Source organism: Chiloscyllium plagiosum, unplaced genomic scaffold, assembly GCF_037043375.1.
Source record: "Chiloscyllium plagiosum isolate Xiang-an unplaced genomic scaffold, Cpla_swu_hap1 HiC_scaffold_17, whole genome shotgun sequence".
NCBI lineage: Eukaryota > Metazoa > Chordata > Chondrichthyes > Orectolobiformes > Hemiscylliidae > Chiloscyllium > Chiloscyllium plagiosum.
Window position 1 is genome coordinate 74,637,593 of NW_028270155.1, and position 18,922 is coordinate 74,656,514.

The 18,922-nt window shown below is 42.2% G+C and overlaps 1 protein-coding gene across 1 annotated transcript in view; it reads left to right on the forward strand.

Annotated features, from left to right (window-relative positions):
• The window catches only part of LOC122558591 (lysosomal protective protein), a 49,855-nt gene extending 32,463 nt beyond the window's left edge, over positions 1–17,392 (forward strand). The window contains exons 6-11 of the mRNA XM_043707364.2: positions 4,970–5,054; positions 6,944–7,093; positions 9,588–9,718; positions 9,912–10,074; positions 10,301–10,390; positions 16,630–17,392. Coding sequence (XP_043563299.2) covers positions 4,970–5,054; positions 6,944–7,093; positions 9,588–9,718; positions 9,912–10,074; positions 10,301–10,390; positions 16,630–16,713 — 703 coding nt within the window. The 3' untranslated portion in view covers positions 16,714–17,392. The remainder of the gene's footprint in view (positions 1–4,969; positions 5,055–6,943; positions 7,094–9,587; positions 9,719–9,911; positions 10,075–10,300; positions 10,391–16,629) is intronic.
• The last annotated feature ends 1,530 nt before the right edge of the window (positions 17,393–18,922 follow it).

Sequence of the window (18,922 nt, forward strand, 5' to 3'; positions counted from 1 at the left end):
AGTATTAAACTGAGCACATTAAATCACAGTGTGTGGTCGGTCTAAAACAGGTGACCACTCTCACCCAGTCTGAAATGTTGCACAGACCAGGCTTGACCTGTTCAATGTGGACAACCTGTTCCATTGAAGGAGCCAGGCTTCCATTTCTCAGCACTGTCACCTCCTGGAGACGGTGTTTGTGAAATGCTTCATGGACTGGCTGCTGCCATTGCAGGTTACTTCTGCTGGTTATTGAAGATTGTTCAGAGGCCACTATAAATCCATTTTCCTAGTGATGTCTGTCTGAGGAACCTGACTTATATATTTTGTTCAGTCTGAAGAACGATCATTTACCACTACAGCTTCCTGTCACTCAGCCACTTTGTATACATGTTGTCACTGTCCTTTTTTGCTCTGACTTTTTGAAAGATATAAAGGAACATTTCTGATGAAAAATACAGGCAATGCAAAAGTTATAGAACACCTGCGATGGAGAACTTAAAATTACCTTAAAATATGCATTAGAATAGTTGTTGGCTTGTGAAGATTTCCAAGTGTTTGTTTAAGAAAAAATTCTACAGCAGTATGTGCCTTTCCAATTTCAATAGGACTGAAAAGGGAAAATAAGAGGGGCTGATTGTTAACAGGAAAGAGAATCCAAAGGTGCCTACAGAAATATAAATGAGTGAGTGAAAAAAAAGGAGGTCTGGGACTGATTAGGGACTAAATGGAGATTAGTGTGTGGGTATGATTGGGGTCTTAATTATCTTTGCATTGTCTTTACCAGGCAAGAAGACACAGTCTGTGTGATGAAGGGAGAGGTAGTTTAGACACTTGTCTTGTGAACAGAGGTTAAACAGGTTGGGAGTCTACATACTGGAGTTTAGAAGAATGTGTGAGAGATGATCGCCCTGAAACACACAGGATTCTTCAGGGCGTTGACAGGGTAAATGCTGAGAGGTTGGTACCCCTCACAAGAGAGACTAGAACTACAGGGCATAGCCTGAGAATAAAGGGGCCCCAATTTAAGATTGAGATGAGGAGTGATATTTTTAAGGGTTAAGTCTTTGGAACTCCTTGTCACAGAGAACTATGGGGATAGAGTCCTTGTGTATATTCAAGGCTGAGATAGATAGATTCTTGCTCAATCTGGGAATCAAGGTTATGGGGAAGACACCCATGGGAAAGTAAATGTGAGGAATGTCAGATTAGCCAAGGTCTCCTGAATGGCAGAGCAGGCTTGAGGGGTCAAACAGCCTATTCGTTTCTTCTTGCCTTATGGTCTAAGGGTTTAAGTTGGATATGGAGGAGCTATTTTTGGTCGGCATGGACCAATTTGAGCCAAAGGGCCTGTCTCCATGCTGTAGGACTCCATGGTCCTATTGGATAGGCTGCCTAAATTTGATAGGTCACCAGAGCTGGTTTTGAAGGATAATGAGGGAAGCCAGGATGGAAAATGTAAAAGACTAAAGATTTGTAAATATTTTTCCAAAAGAAAGTGTCAAGGTAAGCCCAGAAGGTACAGGTCAGTCAATTTAACTTTTGTGTTGGGGAAGCTTCTAGAAACAATCATTCGGAGCAAATGTAATTGTCACTTGGGTTAATGTTAAGTATGGAAACCCAGCACTGATATATTATGAGAAATCACGTTTAGCTAAATGGATTGAGCTTTTCAATTGAGTAACAGACAGATGATGATAGTAATGCATTTCATGCAATGTATACTAACATCCAAATGTTTGATACAATGCCACATAACAAACTTGGGAAAAGAGTTATAATAAAAGATAGTAGCAACATTGATTCAAAATTGGCTGAATGACAGAACAACCAGTAATGGTTAATAGTTGTTTCTTGGACTAGTGGAAGGTTTGTAATGGAACACCCCAGGAGTTGGTAATAGGGCCCCTGCTTTCCCTGATGTATTGTAACGACCAACACTAGGGTGTGCAGGGCATGCACACTGTAGTGAGAGTCATTTTGGTTGGAAAAATGCTAAGGGGCCATATAAAATAAATGGTTCTATTCCAAAGGGATCGCCGAGGGACCATATAAAATAAATGGTACTGTTCTAAAGGGATTGCAAGAGCAGATAAACCTGGGCATGAGTTATTGAAAGATGGCAAGGTAGGTTGAGTGAAGTTAGTGAAGCATGCAGCATTTTTGAGAACTAAATACTTAGAGTAGAAAAGCAAGGAAGTTATAATAAGCCTGCATAAAAGACCGCAACTGGAATACTATATTCAGTTCTGGGTGTTCTGCCACCATCATACAGGCTTTTGTCTCTAGCCGGCAATGCTGTGCTGAAGGGGATTGACAATGGGGGGAGAAAAGGTTCCTCATGCAGGGCAATCCAGCATACAAGATCTAAAATAAGGGGCAGCAGATTTAAAACAGAAATGAGGAGAAATTACTTCTCTATGGATGCTGAGACATTGAGTAAATTTGAGGCGAGAGAGTTTTAATGGGTAGTGGATTGAAGGGTGATGGAGAGCAGGCAGGAAAGCGGAGTTGAGGCCACGATGAGATCAGCCTTGATTGTATCAAATGGAGCAGCTTGAGGGGCTGAATGGGCTACATATTCTCCTTGTTCTTCTTGATGCTGATGCAGCAATGCTTATGTTCGTTTCCATGACGTAGGAATTAAAAATGCATTGAAGAGTCAAAATATGTTAATTACAGCTCCTCCTGGTGTCTACATACGATGCAGTCATAGGCAGTTCAGTGTCTGGCCTAATGCTAAGTTTTTCAGTCACAAAAGAAGTCCTATTTACGAAGGAGACTGAGACCTTTTATACCTCAGGTCATATGCCATGATACTCTGAGGATGACATGAGTGTGTCTCTTAAGAGGTATGTTGTATATGATCCCCTACAACGTCGGGCACCAGATTGTGTTTTTAATTTTTTATTTACTCTTTCTTTTCTGGGATGTAGCTGTCGCTGACTAGGCCACCATTTATAGTCTGTCCTTAATGGAAAATTGGAATTGTTTTCCATGGAGAAGGGAAGGCCAAGAGGAAATGTAATCGATAGCTTTAAAATTGAAGGGCCTAGATTGAATATACAGAGGAACCTTGATTATCCGAAGGATGTGGGTGGGGAGTGTTTTGTTCGGATAATCGAATGCCGAATAACACAGTTTAGCTAAGCATCGGGACCTTGCAATCTTGTTCGGATAATCCGAAATTCAGATAATCAAATGTCGGGTAATCGAGATTCCTCTTTATAGGAGAGACTGTTCTCATTGATAGAAGGATGGAGAAGCTGAAGGCACATTTCAGGTAATTGCCAAAAGAAGTCATGGAGTCATGAGGAGAAACATTTTCATGTCGTAGTGTTTAGGATCTGGAATGCACTGGAGGTAGAGTCACTCGAGGCATTGGATTATTATCTGAAAAGGATACAGGTTCCTGGGAGAAGGTGAGGGTGTGGTAATTGTTTGGATCCTTCAGAGAATCAGCATAGGCATGATCTGCTAAATGGTTACAGCAGAGAAGGGAGACCATTCTATGATGAAAATGAAGCAAGCCTGTTATATGCACTTCACCGAACATCTTTTGGAAATCTGTGTATGCCACATCAATAACATTAACAACATTAACCCTCTCAGTTACTCTACCAAAAAGAGCAAAGTTAGTTAAATGCGATTTCACATGTAAATCAGCACTGGCTTTCTCTCATTTACATTTATTCAAATGACTGAGTTACTTTTGTTTAGAATTCTAGTTCCTGAAAACTTTCCCACCATTGACTGTGTCTTATAATTGTTGGGCTTATTCTTCAAACGCGTGCTAGAAACAGAGGATTGTTAACATTTGCAATTTTCCAGTCTTCTATGAAGATGTCTGTATGAAAAGAGGACTGAACATCTCCAGCCAATACCTTCCCAATATCCAACATTACTTCCCTCAGTAACCTAGGATGTATTCCACAAGACCTGTGGACTTTGCAACAAAATGCAATAAGCCTTTCTGGTATTCCCCTCAGATTTTTAACCCCTTTACTGAATAGACACCTCCTCTTTCACTGTGGCAGTATTTCCTTCTTTGGTTAGAAACAGTTTGTCAACCTCATTGAGTGGCTCATGCCCTATACCTCCTTGTCAGGCCTGTTTTCTTTGGTCTCTGATCAGCCTCATCACTCCTCTCCATCTATGTGTTTTGAAATAATAGGGTGTAAGAAGATATTTTTGGAATTCCGCTTATGTTTGCTGGCTGGCTCTTCTCAGTTCTCTTTGCTTCTCTTGTTTCCCTTTCTTACTAACACTCTGAACTTCATACACCAAACCTTTTATTATCTGACATCTATGGGACGAGGAGTGTGCCAGTTGATCAAGAGGCCCACATAATCCATGTAAAAAAACACACTGAGGAATAAAACTGAGATGCAGGGAGTAGACACATCACTGATATACCTTATTTTAGTGATTTATGCTGTAAATAATAATGCAACTTTGCCTTAAATAAAACTTACCAGCAGAGCGTCTCCGCACTCACACCATCAACTGACTACTTGGGCATGGCATGGTGTCACATACTTCCGGTATTTGAGGTATATCATATTTGCCAGTTTATGGAGAGGGCCAGCTGAGAAGGTGCTGGTTAAAACACAGTTTGCTGTATGTATATAAATATCAACTGGCCCTCAATTGTATTACCAACCAGACTTCTGTCGTAGCCTCCTTTTTTCTGTTTCACCTTTGCTTGTTTTAAAAGGTGCTCCGATTTTGCTTTCCTTTCCTTACCCTTTTTATCCACTTTTTAAATACTTTCTTGAACTTTTGTGGCTGGAATATTCAGTGTCCAATCCTGTCCTTTTTGGAGCTGGATCTCTCATATCACCACAACCTCATCGGGCAGTTTGGCTGGGCTGAGAAGGGAAGGAAATGTCTTCAGAGTGTCTGACTCTGAGCACATGTAGGTACAATCCAACTTCATTATCTGGATCACATCACCTATCTTTCTTTCTTTCTTTCTTCCCTGCTAAAGATTGTGGAACAGACTGAACAGATACTGCTGCAAGAATGGATCCTGCAACTTCTTCAACAACACCAACATTAACTGCCGAGAAACGGTACGGTTTCCTGTCCGTTCAGCTTGCTTGCTAGCAGTATGAGTCTTCACTGGAGACATACAAAAAAAAGAGACTTGTGGTTATGTGGCGCCTTTTCCAATTTGAGAACCTCTTTCAAAGCCACTGAGGCAGTGGGGAGACAATGCCTCATGGTTATTTCACGTGACTTTTAATCCAGAGACCAAGGCAATGTCCTGGGGACCTGGATTCAAATCCCACCATGGCAGATGGTGGAATTTGAATTCAATAAAAATCTGGGATCATGAAACTGTTGCCGATTGTTATTGAAGCCCATCTGGATTGCTAATGTGAAGGAAATCTGCCGTTCTTATCCAGTCGGGGTCTCCATGTGACTCCAGATCCACAGCAATTTGATTGACTCTTAAATTGCCCTTTGGGCAATAAATACAACATCAACATCTTGTAAATAAATGAGAAACAAGACAATTTTGAAGTCTAGTTACAGTTATAAATAAGGCAATCAGTTTGCATTCAGTCAGGCCTCTTAAAAAGCAATATGATACTCGCCAGATCATCAGGGTTTTAGTGATGCTGACTAAAGGGAAAAGGGCTGGGATATTAAAAGAAAGCCATATGGAAGGGGAAGCTACCCAAGGATATGTTGAGAGGTAATTGCTTGTACATTCCAGACGACAGCCTATTTGGGTTCTGCAGCACTCCTTTGTATAAAATCCCAGAGCTCCAAAGGAAGCCACTCAGCCCATTGAATCTGTGTTGGCTATTTGGAAGAGCGACCTGATTGGGTCCATGCCTTGCCATTTCCCCAGACACTTTCAGATTTTTCCTTGCCAAGTGTTTTTCAAATCCCCTTTTGGAAGTTAGTGTTGAATCTGCAGGGCATTTTAAATAATCTTGTTACATCAGAAATATTTTGAGTTTCTCATCTACTTCTAGTTCTCTTGCCCTGCACCCCTCATCACTATCAATTTAGGTGTTCTAATCTAAGTGCCCTGCCAATAGAACAGGTTGTTTGTGTCTACTCCAACGGAACATTTGAGTATTTTGAACACCACTATTAAGTCTTCTCCTGACCACCTCTGCAAAAATGAAACCATCCCAGTTTACCAAATTCTCCAATAACTAAAGTCCCTCATTTTTGTCTGCCATGAGGCTGGTACAATTACAATGTTTAAAAGGCATCTGGATGGGTATATGAATAGGGTGGTTTTAGACAGAAATGGGCGAAGTGCTGGCAAATGGGACTAGATTAGTTGAGGATATCTAGTCGGCATGGACAAGTTGGACTGAAGTCTATGACTATGATTCTATGCTGGTAAACCTTTCTGTTCAATTGATACACTACATCTGTTAATGCCTAACCAGTGAATTTCATATTAAGAAACAGTTACATTTATATAGTGCCTTTCATAACAACAGTACTTAAGGTTGTAACAGCTAGTGAAATCCTTTTATAGTGGAGTCACTGTTCTATAGGAAACATGGCAGTGTATTTCTACTCAAGATCCCCCAGACAGCAGTGTAACGTTGGCCAGGTGACCTGGTTTTAATGATGCTGATTTAAGGATAATTATTGGCAAGGTCACTGAGGGAAACCTGCTGTACTCTATTTCAAATAATACCATAGGTTCCATCCACCTGAGCGAGCTCTGAAAATGCCACACTCAGCACAAACTTCTTGCTTTTGCACTTCCTACCTCTAAATGTATAAACCGAGAATTCTGTTATGTTTTTATTAGGCTTGTCAACTTGACCTTCTGTCTTCATAGATTTGTGTGTATGTGACCATTCAGTTATGTACATGTACGTTCCCAATTGATGAGTGACACAGGTATGGTTTAAAGATCGCATGATAATGGATACAGGATTGCCTGGTAAAACAGACAATAAACAAATTATTTTCTTTACAGTTGGAGGAAGTCTTTATGATAATCTACAACAGTGGGCTCAACATGTATTCACTGTACATGGACTGTGCTGGTGGAGTACAGAAAAATAACATGCGCTTCCTCAAAGACCTTCAGAGCCTCTTCCAATTTTACCAGTTTGAAGTAATGGAGGTAAAAACTGTCTTTTTATTCTGTGTAAATTCCCGATGTACTAATCCCCTTTCCATTTACTCACATTATATTGAGTCCTATTGAGCCATACCTTAAGACCATAACCAGGGAAAGAGTAGAGTCCATGCAGACCATCTGTGTGTGAAGCCAGAAGACGTTGGTAGGGTATTAAACAAGTCTGTTTACTTTGGAGAAGGAGGATGTTTGTACAGAATTCAGGATGAGGGCCCGAGGTCCTTGAGTACTTTGACATGAGGAAAGAGGAGGTAATGGAGATTTTGGCAGGCTAAAAGTGGACAAGTCCCCACATCCAGATGATTTTATCCTGCTGCTGTGGGAGACAAGGGAGGAAATTATAGGGGCTCTGACTCAAATCCCTGATTCCTGTCGACCACAGGACTGAAGGATAACTAATATGGTTCCACTTTTCAAGAAGGGTGGTAGATATAGACCAGGGAATTACACACCCACAAGTTCCTCAGTGGTAGGGAAACTATTTGAGAAAATTCTAGAAGAAGGAATTAACCTCCATTTGGGAAGGCATGGTTTGATCAAGGATAGTCAGCATATGTTTGTCAGAGGGAGGTCATTCCTCACAAATTTGGGATTTTTTGAGGTGGTGATCAGGTGTGTAGAAGAGGGTAATGTAATTTATGTGGATTTCAGCAAAGCCTTTGACAAGGTCCCCTATGTGGGACTGATTAAAGAAAGTAAAAGCAGTTGGGATTTGGGATAACTTGGCAAGTTGGATCTAAAATTGGCTTGGTGACGGAAGACAGATGGTAGGTGTAGAGGCCTGTTGTGTGACTGGAGGCCAGTGTCCAGTGGTGTACTAGAGGAATCAGTGCTGTTCTAGAAACAACAATATAAAGGCAGTGCCTGGGTTGTGCACAGGTTCCATTCTGGAGTCTGTTCGCAAGTTGATTTGTATGCAAGTGGAACGCTATACAGGACAATATAAAGAAGCTGTTTGTAAATACAAGAAATGTTTGTATGTCGGGTTTTTAGAATAATATTGTTTTTGTAAGTATGACCCCCTGTAGAAGAAAATGTGGAGGTGGGCTTTGATAGGTAAGTCTGTGGTTGTCTGTGAGGAAGAAGGTCTTGAGTTACAGGAAGTTATAAATGGATTCATCAGATTGGCAGGTCAGTGGAAGATGGAATTTAACTCTGAAAAGTGTGAGGTGATGCACTTTGGAAAAATTCACAAAATGAATGTTAGAACACTAGGAAGCACTAAGAAATGGAAGCATCTTGGGTTTCTTTTTCACAGATTCTTGGAAGTGGCAGAGCAGGTTAAAAGGGTACTTAAGAGGGCATACAGGATGCTTGCCTTTACCAGACATTGCAAAGATTCTAAGAGCAGGAAGATTTCAAGGCTAGGGGCACATTTTTAAGGTGAGAGGAGAGAGATTTAAAATAGACATAACAGGCAAATGCTTTTACACAGAAGGTGTTTCATGTGTGGAATGAACTCCCCGGGAAAGTGGTGGATGTGGGTAAAATTACAATGTTTAAAATCAATTTGGATAGGTATATGAATAGAAAAGGTTCTGGAGGGATATGGGCCAGGAGCAGGCAGGTGGGACTAGTTTAGTTTGGGATTCTGATCAGCATGGACTGGTTGGAGCGAAAGGTCTGTTTCTTCACTGTATGACTCTGATGGTTGAGCTAAGCAGGACTTTGGTTAGGCCATAGCCGGAGTACTGTGTACAGTTCTGGTCACCACATGCTAGGAATGATCTGATTGTACTGGAGAGGGTGCAGAGGAGACTCACCAGGGTGCTGCCTGGGTTGGAGCAGGACACCTATAAAGAGGCTTGTGTTGTTTTCTTTGTTGGACTAAACCAGGTTGTGGGGGAACCTGATAGAGGTGGATACGATTATGAGGGGCATGGACAGGATGGATAAAAAGCCACTGTTCCCTTTAGTTGAAGGGTCAGTACAAGGAGGGGGGGGGGGGAGCATAATTTTAAAGTGAAAGGCAGGAGTTATAGAGAGGATTTGAGGAAAAGCAGTTTCACCCAGAGGGTGCTATGGGTCTGAAATACACTGCCTGGGAAGGTGGTTAGGCAGAAAATCTGACAATCTTTTTTAAAAAAAATTATTTGGATGAGCACTTGAAATGTCAGAACGTTCAAGGCTTATGGACCAAGTGCTGGGAAGTGGGACTCGTGTAGATTTTGGTGCAGATTTTGTCAATGTAATTACAATGGGTCGAAAGGCCTCTTCTGCACTGTGATTCTATGGTTCTTACCATTAGCTCCATTTCTACAGAATCCCAATGGACACAACCCCTTCCCATTCTCTTCAATTTGACAGATCTCAATGGTCCATTTTGATAGTTCCTGAGTAAAATTCATACTAGGTTCTTCAGTACATTTTTGTAACAATCTTGCTGATCTTTCTGTGCTAATCTAGGTTTAGTTGTTTTGCATGAATAGCTTCTTGTGGTATATTTTTCCGTTGTAAGTCACTAAAGCTTCCTTACCAGGACTCCAATGATTCCAGTAACTTGGTTCCTCCGTGTATTAACGGTACAGCTCAGAATGCATGGCTAAATCGTGCAGATGTGAGAAAAGCCCTTCATATTCCACAATTTGTCCCAACATGGGATATCTGCAGGTAAGAGAACACTTTCATTGGCTACCTTGATTTAATCCCCTTTCCTAACAAAAATCTCTCCCATCAAGTACCTTTTCAAACAATAAATTAACCACCTTTTTTTATAGATCATCCTTCCCTATTCTAAATTGAATATGGCTTTCATTTTGATTTATGTACTCTAACCAGAGCTAAACTATCTTTTCCCTGGCAGTGATGTGGTTGGTGAAAAGTATGAGCGTGTCTATGCCACAATGCGTGACTTCTACGTGAAGCTGCTCAGTAAGGGTCTCCGTGTGCTGGTCTACAATGGGGACACGGACATGGCTTGCAACTTCCTGGGCGATAACTGGTTTGTTCAGTCATTGAATCAGAAGGTACGCAGGAGTCAATTTTTTTATTTCTCCCTGCTGGGCAGATTCTGGCACAGTGGGGTGATAGTATGTATGTCAGCAAGGTTCTTGCAAGTCACTAATATGGGAAAAAAAGCATTGAGCCTTTGCAGTCAGGGCAGGAGCTCTGCCTTTGAACTCCAGTAAGAACTGAGCTGTAGATGTGTCATTCCCAAATGTCTGATTTAATTACGTGACTGTTTTCCCACAGAAAACTCAAGACTATCAACCGTGGATTTACAATAAACAGATCGCAGGGTTTTACGAACAGTACGGGAACCTTACTTTCCTGACTGTCAAGGTAACTCAACCATATTTGTATCAATGTTCATTTAGAATTGGCAGGATCTTTTGTGTAGTAATGACAGTGATACTCAGGATAAGAGTGTAACATGAGGTAGTCTGATCACTATATCACATAACAAAGCAAGTGTGATTATTGGGCTTAACTGAGAAAGGAATACTTGTAGCACATTTTTCTACCTTTTGCATGGTCCAAGAATTTAAAGTTGGCAAATGATTGAACGTCAATTGCCCTTTGCAGAACTTCTAAACTTGTACTATGTTGCATGGAGACCAAATTTCCTAATTTCACTCCTGAAAGATCTGACTTATCTTTTACCACTTGTCTCCTAGTCCTAGATTCTGCAAAAAAAATTGTTTTTTTTCTATTCAAGCTTAATATCTTGAATATATTAATTGTCATCATCCTCCCCCCCGCCCCCCCCTCCCCCCACCTCCTGAATTCTGTGGAATACAGCACTAGTTAAGTTAATCTCTCCTTGTAACTTAACCAACATGGTATGGTTGGTGAACAATGTGCTTTACTTAAGTGAATTCTAAAATTGGGAATTTGGTGCCAATGGGAATCTGAGGCAAAGGTGGAGGGGGGGGGGGCTGCTTTTTTATTCTTTTACTTCCCTCTTTAATTTCCAAAGTTTAGAATCCTTCGGCCCAACAAGTCCACACCGACCCTCCAAAGGGTAACCCATCCAGACCCATTCCCCTACTACTTTACATTTACCCCTGACTAATGCACCTAACCTACGTATCCCTGAACACTACGGGCAATTTAGCTTGGCCAATTCGCTTAACCTGCACATCTTTGGACTGTGGGAGGGAACTGGATTACCTGGAGGAAACCCATGTAGACACGGGGAGAATGTGCAAACTCCACACAGACAGTCACCCAAGGCTGAAATCAAACCCGGGTCCCTAGTGCTGTGATGCAGCAGTGCTAACCACTGAGCCACCGTGCCATCCTCATTAGGCATTAATTAGTTATTTTATTTCTTTACTTATTTCATTAAGCAGTTAGTAAATAAGGATACATAGAATAGGAATGATGCTCTGCTGAGAGAGTTTGAAGAGTTAGGGTCCAAATTAAAGCACACATTCAAAAATGGTGATTTCTGGAATGTTAAACTCAAACCAAAGAATCATATTGTACAAACAATATCCCAGACATTTGTACATTCTCCCCGTGTCTGTGTGGGTTTCCTCCGGGTGCTCCGGTTTCCTCCCACAGTCCAAAAGATGTGCAGGTCAGGGAAGTGGCAATGCTAAATTGCCCCTAGTGTTTAGGGATGTGTAGGCTAGATGCATTAGTCAGGGGTAAATTAGATTAGATTAGATTAGATTACTTACAGTGTGGAAACAGGCCCTTCGGCCCAACAAGTCCACACCGACCCGCCGAAGCGCAACCCACCCATACCCCTACAAATGTAAAGTGATAGGGTGGAGGAATGGGTCTGGGCGGATTACTCTTCAGAGGGTTGGTGTGGACTTATTGGGCCAAATGGGCTGTTTGCACACTGTAAGGATTCTATGACACACTGTCCTTGGAGGAAGCACTAAGAGTGGTAAGGGCACAGAACTACTCTGGGTGGGTGACGTCACAATCCAGCACCGCTACTGACCAAGCTGGTTGAGTCCTAATGGACACAGATGTTGGACTGCTTTTGCGCCAAGTGGTGAGGGAACCAACCAAGGGAAAACAGACTTGACCACATCCTTGCCTGCCGCAGATACAGTTCTTATGAAGTCCCTGTCTTCCTGTTGAGAATACCCTCCACTGTGTTGTGTGACACTACCACTGTGCTAAATGGGAAAGATTTTGAACAGAGGCTTGCAACTAAAGATTGGCTGTCCATAAGCTCAGAACACATTCTGTAACCTCGAGCTTGGCATAGCCTCCACTCTACCATTACCATCACACAGATCATCAACCCTGTCTCAATGAAGAGTGCCCCAGGCATATCTGAAAACTGGATATCACCTTGATGAATCTATAACAGAGGATTACTTTCATGCCAAACAGCAGATCTGCAAAATGATTAACCAATTCCACAGACATGGATCAGGTGTAAACTTTGCACTCCTACCACATTTGGTCACTAATATTGGGAGGCAATTCAACAACTCACTGGAGGAGGCTCCACAAATATCCCCATCCTCAAGGATGGAAGATCCCTGCAAGTCAATGCAAAAGGTAAGGCTGAAGCATTGACAACATTCTTCAGCCAGAAGTACCAAGTAGGTGATCCATCTTGGCCTTCTCCAGAAGTCCCCAACATCGCTGAAGCCAATTCACTACATCTCATATGAAGAAACTGTTAGAGATACTGGATAATTCAAAGGATATGGGGTCCTGACAATATCCCAGCAATAGTACTGAAGACCCATGTTCCTAGCACAGCTCTTCCAATGCAGCTACAACACTAACTCTACCCAATATTGAGGAAGATTGCTCAGCTATGTCCTATACAGAAAAAGCATAACCAACCCAACCTTGCCAATTGTCACTCATTAGTCCACTCCTCAACAGTGCCATCAAGCAGCATTTGCTTAACTGCAACTTGCTAAATGACGTTAAGTTTGCATTCCAAAAATGCGACTCACTCAGCTTCTGACCTCATGACAGCAAACATGGAGAAAAGAGCTGAACTGGGGTGAGAGTGGCTGCCCATGAAATTAAGGCTGCATTTGACTGAGAGTGGCATAGGGACCCCCAACAAATCAAGAGCTAATGGGAATTGGTCGGAGTGCGACAAGGGGCCTCTCCATCTGGTTGTAGTCTACTGGGGAAGATACGTTCCAAGGGAAGATAATTTTTTTTTTTGTTGGAGGTGGGTCATCTCTGCTCCAGGGTGTCACTGCTGATGTGCAATTATCAACGAACCTGGAGAAGCAATGGTTCCGCTCCATTTGCAACTCCTCTGATACTGAAGCAGTCCGTGTCCAAATATAGCAAGACCTGGACAATCTCCAGGCTTAGCCTGTCAAGTGGTAATTAAGGTTCATGCCTCTCAAATGTCAGTCAATGACCATATTGAACAGGAGATGCTAAACATCATCCTTGACACTTCAATAGGATTACCATCACCGAAACCCTAACTGCCAGCATCCTGGGAGTTATCATCGACCAGAAATTGAACTGGAATAGCCATATTAATATTGTGTATACTAGTAGATCAAACACACTTCCTGACTTCTTAAAGCCTGTGTACCATCTACAAGCCAGGAGTGTGATGGAATACTCCCCACCTGCCTGGATATGTACAGCTCCAACAACACTGGGTGGCACGGTGGCACAGTGGTTAGCTCTGCTGCCTCACAGCGCCAGAGACTCGGGTTCAATTCCCGCCTTAGGCGACTGACTGTGTGGAGTTTGCACATTCTCCCCGTGTCTGCGTGGGTTTCCCCCGGGTGCTCCGGTTTCTTCCCACAGTCCAAAGATGTGCAGGTCAGGTGAATTGGCCATGCTAAATTGCCCGTAGTGTTAGGTGAGGGGTAGATGTCGGAACATGGGTGGGTTGCGCTTCGGCGAGGCGGTGTGGACTTGTTGGGCCGAAGGGCCTGTTTCCACACTGTAAGTAATCTAATCTAATCTAATCTAATCTAATCTAATCTAATCACTCGAGCTTGACATCATATCCACAAATATCCACATCCTCCACCATCGACACTCAGCAGCAGCAGTGTGTACTATCTCCAAGACGCAGCAGTTCACCACAGCTCCTCAGACAGCACCTTCCAAAGCCACAACCATTCTGAATGTAGAAGGATAAGGGCAGCAGAGACATGGGAATCCCATCACCTGCAGGTTCCCCTCCAAGCGTCTCATCATCCTGACTTAGAAATATATCGCTGCTCCTTCACTGTCATTGAGTCAAAATCCTGGAAATTCCTCCCTAAGGGCACTGTGGGTCAACCCACAACACTTGAAATGTAATGGTTAAGAAGGCAGCTCACCCCCAACCTTCTTGAAGACTGCGTGTCAAAACACATTGGCTCAGCCTGTGAAACTTCATATCGCCAAAATGGAGTTTATTTTTAGAAATCACTACGATCATTCTTTGATCAATTTTTCTCACTCAGACTGTTAACGAAATCTGGCTCATTACTCAACACACAATCTAATGTACCATCATCTTGTTGATACTATAACACTACTGGTGAATATTTAATCTAAACACAGTTGGGATTCACAAAATTATTCCTAATGTGTTAGTCATCATATTGCAATCTGTACGCAGGCAAACATTCCTCATTTTCAACCACTCTGCCTTTGCACAACTGCTGAGATTTGATAAGCATGTAGCAATGTCCAGCTATTACAAGGGAGCTCCTACTGAGTCTTACATCCTGGCCTATTTGTTCATTCTACCCAGAAAGTCTCCATTTGCAGCTTACCCTTTCATTAAAACCTCTTACCATGTCATCACATCGCAGAGTGCTTGTCCCTCTACCGTTTTCCACATCTTTCCTGCGGACATTATAACCTGATCTATTTATATCCTATTACTAACTGTCTTGCAGCCACATCTCGGTAATGGTTGCCATGTCAACCCTCCAAGTTGAATTTGTGACTATAATTCATTTAATTTGTTCCTTTTATACTCTACATATTTCTGTAATGAAAATATATTAGGATCATCCTCCCTAAAATGCACTTCTATCCTAATGTTTGACTGGAATGTTTCTTATTTCTCTCTCCTCTTTAATCATTTAACATCTTTCTATTTCACCTTTGACCTCTGATGCCAAAAACAGTTTCTGGTGCTTTCTCTGCCTCATTTGCCTTCTGGTTGTTTTTGAACCATTACAGATACTAACCACCTTGGCTCTCCCTGGCTCCCCATTTAAAGTCCTTCTGACAGATCAATTTACCCATTCCACTAGCACTTTGCTCTCAGCCCAGTTCAGGCAGTGCCCATCCCATCAGCACAATTCCTTCTTGACCTATGAATAGGGATTCTTTCTGAAATCACTCTGTTATTTATTTATTATCTGTTAATGATTAATTTGAGGTGCATTAGGTAATAATAGTGATTATAACCCTTGAGGTCCTGTCCTGCATTTTAACTTCTAATTTGCTTCTTGGTCCCAAACTGGATCCTACACATCCTCCTGGTTGGAAATATCCTTCATCCTGACAATAAGAAGGTGACATAAATGTAGGACTCACTTCTGCACAGAAAGACTATCTGTCCTTCTAAATATTGAATCTTGACAACTGTCACATTACACTAGTTCCTCCTCATTGTGGCTGTTTGACAGGATCAGTTTCTGTGATTCCTTATTCTCCATCTCCCAGGTTTTCTCTGGACTGTACGTTTGTCACACTGCACTTCCCAAACAAACTCCCCCTCCTGATGTGTCAAAGTATCGGCAGCTCACACATGAACTTGATAACTCCAAGCCAGAGAGACTCCAGACAGCATAATTTACCATAACTCTGTTCATTAGTACAGTTTCACTGTCTTCCCAATACAAGTATCTGAGACAAAAAGCAACAGCTCCTTCTTCCTCTACACCCAGTTCTCTCATTCCAAGTTTTCTGGCTTTTTTACTGTGTTGACGAGGCACTATAGAACCATTCAGCACAACATTGGTGTCAGTGTTTGACATCTGCAATTTTTACTCTGATCCCTGTGGTACTACAATTTTTTTTTTTAGTTCCTACAGTATCTTTGTTGCACCCTGGGTTGACCTGAGATGTTGCAAGTGAACATTTCTTCTTGATCTACAGGGATCTTCACCTCTGGTAGTTTTGTACTCCTGAAATCCCTAGGGGTTCTCTGGCTCTCAGTTTTCCGAGACATTGTTGCCAGCTTGGGCGCCGATGTTCTGTATGACTTCCTTGACCCAGAATTCTCAACAAAAAGAGTCAGGAGGCAGCGATTCATCTCTCTCCAAATGGAAAGATGCAAACTGATTGGACATCCAGATAAGGCAGTGACAGCTATGGTCAGATTTGTGTCTGAATATTGGGTAGCTGGTCGGCATGGCAACATAAATAAATATAAAAGAAAGCATTGTGATGTCACAATGTTCAGGTAAAGAATCATGGACTGTTATGACGTCACTGCTCCAGTGCCCAGTGACCAAGATGTCCTGGATGCTGTCATTATGGGCTGCTTGTACTTCAGAGAGAGCAGCGGGATTAAGATGGAATTGGAGAATGGAGTTGGAGTTACCAAGGTGGTGATGATGATGACTATTGATCCTAATCCTTTGTTTCTCTTGTTTTCTCAGGGGGCTGGACACATGGTACCACAGTGGGCACCAGCACAAGCTTTGAAGATGTTTGAATCTTTCCTGTCCAACTCTGCATACTGATGAGGCTGCTGCCTCACCCTGAGTGTTTGTTGTCTACCTTGTTGCCTTATTATCAGCCACTTGTTAAATCCTTTCTTTCTTTCTTTCTCTTCCAAATGGGGTTTTATTGTGGCACAGAGACCAAAGCAAACAGCACCAAACTGACCAAAAGGAAACCAAATCCAATATGAAGGACTAGATTAGAAGCAGGACCAACAATAGTTAATGAAGAGTTGCTTTTAATAATTCAAAGAAATCTCTTTTGACACTGCAGGAGGAAGAAGAATGGAGGGATATTTAAGAGTTGTGGTACACAAATGCCAGGCAATGGTCATCTCAAACAAGCAAGAATCTAACATTGTCCATTGTCATTCAAGGGCATTACCATCACTGAATACCCCACTATCTGCGTTCTGAGGGTTTAGCATTGATTAGAAACTGAACTGCACAAGTCATTTAAGTAAAGTGATTCCAAGAGAAGGTCAGAGGCTAGGAATACTGCAGCGAGTAACTGATCTCCTAACTCCCAAAAGCCTGTCCACCATCGACAGTGCATAAGTCATGTGTGTGATGGAATAAATTTTGTGAGAAGATTTGTAGCTCGGGTGCTCGTTGCTGTGGTTCTGTTCGCCGAGCTGGAAGTTTTTGTTGCAAACGTTTCGTCCCCTGTCTAGGTGACATCCTCAGTTCTTGGGAGCCTCCTGTGAAGCGCTTCTGTGGTGTTTCCTCCGGCATTTATAGTGGCCTGTCCCTGCCGCTTCCGGTTGACAGGCCACTATAAATGCCGGAGGAAACACCACAGAAGCGCTTCACAGGAGGCTCCCAAGAACTGAGGATGTCACCTAGACAGGGGACGAAACGTTTGCAACAAAAACCTTCAGCTCGGCGAACAGAACCACAGCATGGAATAAATCCCACTTCCTTGGATAAGGACCGCTCCAAGAACACTCAAGGAGTTTGACCCCAACCAGGACAAAGTCAGCCGCCTTAACTTGGTCGTTTGTTGTCCTTCCTTTACTGGGTTATTAAGCTGGAACTCCCTTCCGACAGCACTGTTTGTTCATCTACACCACAAGAACTGCTGTCGTCCAAAAAGGCAACTCACTACTAACTTTCCCCGGGCAGTAGATGACTTTTCCAGCAATGCCCACATCCAGTGAAAAAAAATTGAAAAGAAGCTCATGCTAATTGAGTCTTCTCTTACTGACACCATTTTGCGTTCTTGGAACTGCCCTTAATGCTCCAAACACCCAAATGTCTGGAGTGATACCTTCACACTGTGTCCAAGCTAGTTGTGACTTGCTACCACTGTATGACCCTATCTGGGTCTGTGTGTGTACACACTGGGAGTCATATCCGTAGGTGTCATGAAATCAGCATTAATGTTTCAGATCCAATGACCCTGCCTTGACCCGAAATGTTAACTTTGCTTTCTCTCCACAGATGCTGCCAGATCTGCTGAGTTTTTCCAGCAATTTCTGTTTGCATGTCTGATTTACAGCATCTGCAGTTATTTTGATTTTTATTTGGGAGTAGCCTTGGGCCCAGTTCAGCTCAGTTTGGTGCTGTTGCTATTTTAGATTTTAAAAAATCCTGTTTTGGAATATTTTTGATTTTTGTAAATTTTGGGATTGCTAATCATTGGAATGTCCAAAACAATCAATCTCCAGAGGGAGCTTTTTAATTTTCTTAATGTGATTTTTTTTCTCTCACAAAGGTCTGCGACCACTTGACTAAGTTCAACAACTTTACCTCCTCCTCCAAAAAGGAGTCCTTTTTAGTTGCCTTTTGGATGGGTTTGTCTGAGATACCTTACACTCAGGATAAGTTTACCATTAATTTGAGTCATCGTGTACAGCAAGTTTGAGAATGAAAGGTAGTTGGTAACCTATGGTTCCCAAAGTTTTCCACCACGGGAGATTTGGTCACTGATCTCTAGATCTGGACTCCTGTTCAGAGATTGATGGTAGAGGCTCATCAATAACTCTGTTATTGTTGTACCAGATGGCCACCTGGGATATAAAAGGTCAGCTGGATAGATCATAGTCTTTTTTATTTTCATATCTAGCCATGTTCAATCTATCACCCTTCCCTCGAGCAGCTCACAGCTTCAGAAGGAGGTGAGGTTAAAAAGCTGCCTGTTCACATTAACAAGGTCGTTTGTTATTTTTAATGCATTACTAAAACCCTTGGCTGCAATTGCTGCTTTCATCATACAATTTTATTATAG